Raw genomic sequence first — 8,784 nt, 5'->3', positions numbered from 1 at the left:
AGTATTCTGACTGGACTGTGGATACGTTGAAATGTTTTTCAATCACGATCATCCTCCAAGTATTCCTGTTCATTCATGTCTGTCTCAAATTGCTGGTAAATACATAAAATAGTTACTTGCTAATAATTTCAATGCACAATCCTTTTCTTGCCTCCCTTCTTGCATCAGGATGGGTATTACACATTCTTATTCTAGCCATATTTTCATATATCTTCAGGAAACATCCCATCTGAGATTACTTTGGGAATGTTTAAGAGTTGACTATTATGCTCTGGTGAAGACTGTGTTTTGTGTTTTGTCCAAAAGCTGAGAGTCTAACAATATACAGTGTATTCTCAGCTATGTCATGTGATCAATGCAATAAAAAGTGAACCGAAGTTATAGTAGTGTCTTAGAGCTAAAGGAATCCTAAAACAAATCCAAACATCTGCAGGAAAATTCTAGTTGATGCATAAGTATACCAAGCAGTTTGGAAAATGTACATAGACTAATACCTACTAATAAATGGACTTATGAATGGATTTCATTTGATACCAATCTAAACTTGCACTTAAGAGAGTACTAATTATAATTAGCCTATATGTTTACATTATCAAAGTGGTTTCTGTTTTGTCATATTATTTGAAGCCAGAAGTATTCTGCTTTGATAAACTAAGGTTTTCTGTATTATATCTAATTTTGAAGCTATCACATCATATAACTAACAATACCATTTATTTTACAGGCTTCTGTTGACATTGCAGTCACTAATTGTGTCTTTGAAAGTACAAAAACAAAATATTAATGCTATCTTTAATGTTGAAACATCTAGGAGACTCAGCAAAATAAACAATTCATTATAGTTAAAGAAACATGAAAGAATATGCTTGTTTCCCTCATAAGGCAAGAAAGCAACCAAAAATTCAGAGATTTTACTCATTTAAAACCCTGGGCCATCCACACACAAACTGCTATTTTTATGTAATCAAGCCTAACATGGTTAATTTAGCAAAGACAATTAAGTACGTGCTCACCTGGCAAATAAGGGGAATTTTGTGCAACAGCATCTCAAATACCTTAGGAGGGAGTGTGTGTTTGAAAACCTTCAGAAGTTCCTCTGGTTGTCCACACACTAAAAGGGCATTGCTGAGATGTTCAACCCCCAATCGATGGTCTCCTAAAACAGATTGATAAGGTTTAAAGCAAAATTTTAACGTTCTTCAAAATATACCTTCCACAAATTACCAAGAAAACACCAAGTATTAAAATGAAAAAAGCATATCAAACTACAGACTATATAAACAAGCCTGCTTGGGATTCTCTTTCCCTTTCTTTCTCCCCCCTTCTCCCACTCTTTCTGATTCTCCCTGGTTCATGCTCTCTCAAAATAAACAAAAAGAGTAAAGACTATAAATGGGACAAATGCTGAGCTGTCAATTAGATTCACTGTGATCAGAGGGGCCTGGGTGGCTCAGTCGCTTAAGCATTGACTTTGATTCAGGTCATGATCTCACAGTTTGTGGGTTTGAGCCCTGCGTCAGGCTCTATGCTGACAGTTCAGAGACGAGTCTGCTTCGGATTTTGTGTCTCCTCTCTCCCTCCCCTGCTCACGCTCTGTCTCTCTCAAAAAAAATAAACATTTAAAAAATTTTGATTCACTGTGATCAAGCTGCAAGATGAATAGTCTTATGATCCAAATTACTATTCAAAAGTGCACTCTTGGGAGTGTCTGGGTGGCTCAGTTAAGCGGCTGACTTTGGCTGAAGTCATGATCTTATGGTTCGCGAGTTGGAGCCCTGTCAGGCCCTGTGCTGACAGTGCACAGCCACGTTGGATTCTCTGTCCCCCTCTCTGCCTCTGCCCCGTTCACACTCACTCTCAAACATAATGTTTAAAAAAAAGTGCATTCTTACTTTGCATGTTCTGCAACGTGGGTTTGCGAGAAAGGGGTGTTGAGTATTTTTTAAATGTTGTGGTCCACTGTTACTGATAGAAGGTAGGTTATCTTTAACTCTACATGTGTGACTGATGAAATATAAATGAAACACCTGATGTTCTGGCTAAATAAGAATTCAAAAACAAATCCTATTATCAATGAGTTTAAAACAGGGTTTAGGGTAACATGAATTACATATATAGGAGAAGAAAAGAGATTTATGAACTTTGACTTCTAAGTAGTTTTAAAATGAGTTTTAGGATGACTGGCTGTAAAGTAAGAATGAAAAGTTGTGTAATGTGGAAGTTAGTTAATCATAGAATTTTTTGTTAATGTTTGAGAGAGAGTGGGGGAGGGAGAGAGAGAATCCTAAGCAGGCTCTGAGTAGCGCCAAGCCTGATGCGGGGCTCAAACTCATGAATCGTGGGATCATGACCTGAGCTAAAATCAAGAGTCGGATGCTTAACCAACTAAGCCACCCAGGCGCCCCAATCAGAATTTGTTTGAGTGAAAACATGGAAACACTTAGTCTCACTACTTCATTCTAAGAAACTGAGGCAAAGATCAGTGAAATGATTTAAAGTTTCAGAACTATTTAATGCCATAATTAGTAATAGAACCTAATTTTCTGAACCTTGAGAACACAGTGTGCTTGCCTCTCAGGTGTTTCATGATTTTCCATTTGTTGGTTGAAATACTTGGTCATCTGAAGATAAAAGTGCATGACAGAAAACAATGTTCCCAGATTTGTATGAAGTTTAAACTGAAAAACCATCAGAAGAACATGACCTAACTCAGACTCACAAAGCAAACCTTGCCTATATTACATAAGTTTTAAGAGTTAAAGGTCTTGTGTCTAGACACCTAATTTTACGTTTTCAACCTAAGAAACTTTCATTGCTGGGTTTTAAGTAACTTTGTAGGCATTTAAAGAAGGTATTTTTTAGATGGAATACTGCACTAGTATTTCACTGAAAGGTTTATTTTTAAATTAATAAAATCACAGCTTTATAGACATGACACATTAAGTCAAAATACTTTGATCGTATTGAACCTTTTAAGGAAAAAGATATAATAGTGCCTCCTCTCAAATTGATAGAGCTAATGTGACACAAAATCAATTTGGTCAACTAAGTCAACCAACCAATAAATTCAATCAAATCAGCTAATCAGAAATTTCAATCAAAATTATTGGCTCTGTGGTCCTATGTGGACACAATCATGATGAGGACTATACTACCTGACAGCGAAGGAACGAAAATTGGGGGTGGTGACAGAAGAAAGTGGAGAAAATGGAAAAGATTACAGAAAACTAGGTGAAAAATCATATTAGAATGCTGGTCCTCAGTGTATTATAATAACCTAGAGACATTTTAAAAATATTGATGCCTGAGTCCCACCCCAGAAATTTTCATTTAATTGGTTTGGGGTTTGGTGGGATTTTAAGTAAGCAACCAAAATGAGAACTCCATTAGAAGTAAAATAGGGACATACATAACCCTTAAATAACTAACCAATTTAGGGATTTAACAGAAATATGTTATCCTTAAGAGGTAAAACTTTTAAAACATAAGTTTGCAATCTTTGTTTTAATCATCTCAATATTTGTAACATATTCACCTCTATGACATGAAGACTCTTAAACATAAAGTGAATAAAGATGTGTCATAAAGTAACTGTTTTTAATTTATAATTCCTACTTTTCTCTCCATATTTACACTATCCCAATTCAAAAAATGTTAAAACACAAAGATTCTATTTTAATTTCCCCCTATGTCCAAGCAGTATCCACATCTAGGAATTAATCCATATTTTGTGAGGCCCCTAGTTTATATATTTGGGGGGGGGGCTTTTCTTTTAAAAGATTTTATTTTTTTAAGTAATCTCTACCCCCAATGTGGGGTCCAAACTCATGACCCGGAGATCAAGAGTCACATGCTCTACTGAATGAACGAGCTAGGCACCCCTGGGGGCCCTTTTAAGACAAAGAATATAAAATTTTATTTTTTTTAACGTTTATTTATTTTTGAGACAGAGAGAGACAGAGCATGAACGGTCAGAGAGGGTCAGAGAGAGAGGGAGACACGGAATCTGAAATAGGCTCCAGGCTCTGGGCCGTCAGCACAGAGCCCGACGCGGGGCTTAAACTCACGGACCACGAGATCATGACTTGAGCCAAAGTCGGACACTTAACCAGCTAAGCCACCCAGGCGCCCCAAGACAAAGAATATGAAAAAGAAAAAAAGGAAATAAAAAGATGATAAAATTATGAATACAAAATTGGTAGGGTTCCTCCCAGAATATTCAAAAAGCCCTGTGCAAATGAAGGTCCTTAAAACTTATGCTTTACTTCCTTGTATAAAACCATTCCTGTTTAGGGGCAGCTGGGTGGCTCAGTCAGTTAAGTGTCTGACTCTGGCTCAGATAATGATGATCTCACGGTTCGTGGGTTCAAGCCCCACATCAGGCTCCATGTTGACAGTGTGGAGCCTGCTTGGGATTCTCTCTCTGTCCCTCACCTGCTCACACTTTCTCTCTCTCAAAAATCAATGAATAAAAAAAACTACTTCTGTTTATATCATTTAAGTCAGTTCTAACTATTAATTTTGTCATTAATATTTAAGATATTTTTAGCCCACTTATAAAACTTCCTAAAAGAAAAAACTAATATTGAATATTAAAATTTAAAATTATAATGATTAATATGCAATAACTCTGAATATTTTTTTCATTTCTCAAAACCTTTATCATGGTTTTAAGCCACTGAATTAAAGTAAAAATCATGAGTATTGCTACTTGTTGTCCAGGATCCTGACTTTGTTTTCATAAATTCTGGAGGATGCTACCTCTTAAATGCAGGTAAAAAACAAAATTTTTTCAAAAAAGACAATCAAAAGAGCCAAAATAGGTACAGGCACTATGATGAGAGGAAATCTGCAAAACTTGAAAGAAGGATACATAAATGGGTGTAATGCTCATTTATCCAGCAACATCATTCATCCCTTACATAAGAAGCCTAAAAGCAAATTACTTTCCTTCCCAGGGCTTAGCACCAGAACAAAGACATGATTACTATACACAATATTTATAAAATACTTACATCATCTACCATCATTTTACCTGACAATATTGTGAAGTCTTCTTAAATCTATGTGGAAATAGGTTGGGATAAATTATAATTCAAAATACAGTCCATGGCCATTAAGTCCAAGGTAGCCCCTACATACATCACCATATTAAACATACAAAAATGGTCATTTACAATGATTTATCATCAACAATAAGTAATTATTAGGGCATCTGGGTGCCTCAGTTGGGCATCTGACTTCAGCTCAGGTCACGATCTCATGGTCCGTGGGTCTGAGCCCCGCATCAGGCTTTGTGCCGACAGCTCAGAGCCTGGGGCCCGCTTTGGATTCTGTGTTGCCCTCTCTCCCTGCCCCTCCCCACTCAAGCTCTGTCTCTCTCCATCTCTCAAAAATGAATAAACGTTTAAAAAAAATTTTTTTAAATAATTATTGGGGTGCCTGAATGGCTTAGTTGGTTAAGCATCCAACTCTTGATTTTGGCACAGGTCATGATCTCAGGATTTATGAGATCAAGCCCCAAGTCCGGCTCTGTGCTGACAGCACAGAGTCGGCTTGGGATTCTCTGTCTCCCTCTCTTTCTGTCCCTCCCTCACTCTTTCAAATAAATGAACTTAAAAAAATAGTAATTATTTTATTAAGAATACTCTTCAAAATGCAGGAAAATTTTTATAAAACAGTTCAAACTTTTAAAAATTTTAATTCATACAACATTTAGTAATTTGGAAAGTTCATTTACTTAGAATTTTACCTGATGATAAATGATGTGTTAACTGTATTTGGCTTTGCTTCTCCATCTGTCCATTTCCTAGACTGCACCATCAACCTGAATGCTCAGTATAATATGGTAGGGATGAACAGTGGAATCAAGCAAAAATGCTGGGGCAGTTTCTCTTTAACTAAAAAGCAAGTTAGTTAACACAGCTAGCTAGTTAAGTTTTTTGACATACAAATACCAATCAAATATTTTTTGAACCTATATTATCAAAAGTAACCGCTTACAAAAAAATGTCTACATTCTCACCTCTGGATAACCAAAGTTCTCCCATTTGTACCTCTTGCAGAAAAAGTTCTTGCAATTTTTCATTCTTTGCTGGATCCCATAACTAAAAGATTCACGAAATATTTAGCCATGAGTAATGAATGTAAGGTATAGGGTTACTGATCAAAATTATTTAATTTTTATTTTTTAAAAAAAACTGTATCTTGCACCCAGTCTCTAAATCCAAAGTATGATAAACATAGTTGTTCTTTTTAATATTTAAAACAACTCAAAATGGAGTTAACAATTTTAGGTGATTAAAAAAATACATGGCATATCGAAATTAAGTTGAGATGCTTGTAATAACTTTCATCTATATTTGACCTAGCTTCTACCTACACATAGCGGAAATCCTAGTGTAATTAACTACAGCAAACATAGCTTCGCATGTTGCCAATTTGTTTTCTTGCCTAGGGTATTAACAGTGCTTGTAGATTTGGCAATGGGCACGAGGAGCGGTTGGCGGGGCAGTGGGTGGTGGTGTTCAGAGGCATGCTATGGTTTGCGTCAGCCTGGTTCATGAAGGTAACCAGCATCGCAGGATGGCGTCATCACTGGTACCAAGCCCAGGGCTGGTCTTTAAAGGTAGGTACAGTGGACAATCCTTGACCCAAAGTATCAACTCTACTGCCAGTCAACTTCAGCTCCACTCTGGTCTATCTGGAGACTTTTTATGTTTTATGTTTGCTGTCCCCAAGAATTCTCTTTTTAGAGCGGGATGAGCTTTGTCATAACCCCAAATGGTTCTTCTTCTCTTCCTTTTCTTTCGTAAGCAATTAAAAACTACGCCCGCGGGGCGCCTGGGTGGCGCAGTCGGTTAAGCGTCCGACTTCAGCCAGGTCACGATCTCGCGGTCCGTGAGTTCGAGCCCCGCGTCAGGCTCTGGGCTGATGGCTCGGAGTCTGGAGCCTGTTTCCGATGCTGTGTCTCCCTCTCTCTCTGCCCCTCCCCCGTTCATGCTCTGTTTCTCTCTGTCCCAAAAATAAATAAAAAACGTTGAAAAAAAATTAAAAAATAAAATAAAATAAAATAAAAACTACGCCCCCATGTAAGCCGGGCGCGGGCAGGCAGGCGGAAGGGCGCTCCGAAATGCCCGCTCATGGACCAGACTGGGACCCTGACGCCGAGCCAGAATCTGCACGGCGGGGAGGTTACGCACTATAACTCCACCTCGGCGTCGCTAAGCACTTCACCTGGGCGCCCCGTCCCTCTGCCTTCTGGTGCTGGGCTCTTCTTTCTGCAAACACAACCGGGCACGTGCCACTCGGGAGCCATCCCGACGCCCGCGTGCGCCCCGCGAAGCCCTCACCCCGTGGGCCGGCTCGCCGCCCGCCCGGCCGCGCCACCGCCGCAGCCGTCGCACTCACTGTCCCGCAGGCGGCGCCTGAACGCGGGGTCTCCACGCCGCTTCCGGTCGAAGTACACACAGTAGCCGAGGAAGGCGACGACGCCACAGGCAGCCAGAGCCGCCAGGAGGCAGAGGACGGTGCGGACGCAGGGCATCCGGCCGCAGGCGTCCAGGAGCCGAGCGTTGGGCGCGGGCCGGCGAGGGCGGGGAGCCGGCCGCCAGGGGGCGTCGGCGCGGCACCCATCCCGGCCTCGGGGCTTCCTGGGCGTGCGGCCGCAGGCTTGCGGAGCGGCGCGTCGACGCCTCGCGCCGCGGCGGGCCGAGCGAGGAGGAGACCGGGGGCTCGAGAGGACAAGCGTGCGAGGTCTCGCGGCCAGCGAGTAGCCGAGCTCTGTTGGAAACAGGTCTGTCGCACTCCAAATTCGGAACCCCTTACCCAAACGCGCTCCCGTCCCTGTGCCGACGGCACCCACTCAGGCACATCACAGTGTGTCAGGAATCTGGGTAGCTGGAACTGGATCCTCCGTCAGGCCCCTGTTGCCTCACATGCGAATTGAAGTTGATTCACTTCGGTCAACTCCTAGCGCGCAGCGCTGCCCGCTGAGCACCTGAGCCCGTGCCCCCAACCTGGTCTGCCTTGTTCCCGAAAAAGAACTCGGCCATCCCACGTCCCCGACCACCTTAGCTCAATAGTGGGAGGAAAGAAGACTTCGGAAGCAATAATATTAGCCCGGGGGGGGGAGGGGGGGGGTGGGGGGTGGGGGGTGGGGAGGTGGGGAGGGAGTGAATTTTCTGGGCTGGGCACGACAAAGGTCCCAAAGCAAAATCGGCTCTGAGAGACCCATGATACTTAACTAGCCTAGATGTGTTTCCTTCTAATATTTGTTTTATTCAAACACAGCAGGAAAAAAATGGAGGTAAGACTAACCCCAAATACAGAGCTTTGATTTTTCTACTGAGCCAAAAGGAAGGCATAAGGACCTAAAGAACCAAAGGACCTAAAGAAGTAAATGACGTATCCTTCTTGTTAGGTTATTGAAGTGCTGTTTACAGCTTACATTATTAGTGTATGTTCGTCACTGCATGACTGCCCTCGGTCGCCAGAAGCAGCCCAGGCCCTCACAATTTAAGAGTTAGCAGGTGTAAGTCACATATAATTATTTTGTTGGGTATGGTGTGTTCCTTCCTCTGTCTTCTATTTGGGAACTTGGGCTGATGTCAAAATCTGATTGTAATCAAACAGAAGAGAGGACAACATCAGCATCCAGTGTTACTGGTGAACTGGGAAGGGTTTTTGGTTCAGAATCTTGGAGATGGGTTTAGCTCAGCTCCAAATGATCTTTTTCCAGGCTGGCTGCTCTCAATCTTCACCAAAATCAAGATAATAATATCT

At 41.3% G+C, this 8,784-nt stretch overlaps 1 protein-coding gene across 1 annotated transcript; it reads right to left on the bottom strand.

Annotated features, from left to right (window-relative positions):
- Positions 1-10: 10 nt before the first annotated feature.
- Positions 11-7,647, bottom strand: TOMM20L (translocase of outer mitochondrial membrane 20 like). Its single transcript, XM_047863313.1, has 5 exons — positions 7,411-7,647; positions 7,237-7,280; positions 6,026-6,107; positions 1,014-1,156; positions 11-92 (listed from the first exon to the last, which is right to left on the bottom strand). The coding sequence occupies exons 1-5, from the start codon at positions 7,544-7,546 to the stop codon at positions 39-41; spliced, it is 459 nt and encodes a 152-aa protein (XP_047719269.1). The 5' UTR covers positions 7,547-7,647; the 3' UTR covers positions 11-38.
- Between the last annotated feature and the right edge of the window lie 1,137 nt (positions 7,648-8,784).

Source organism: Prionailurus viverrinus, chromosome B3, assembly GCF_022837055.1.
Source record: "Prionailurus viverrinus isolate Anna chromosome B3, UM_Priviv_1.0, whole genome shotgun sequence".
NCBI classification, from domain to species: Eukaryota; Metazoa; Chordata; class Mammalia; order Carnivora; family Felidae; genus Prionailurus; species Prionailurus viverrinus.
Note: the sequence above shows the minus strand (reverse complement) of the source record. Positions and strands in the feature narration are given on the sequence as shown.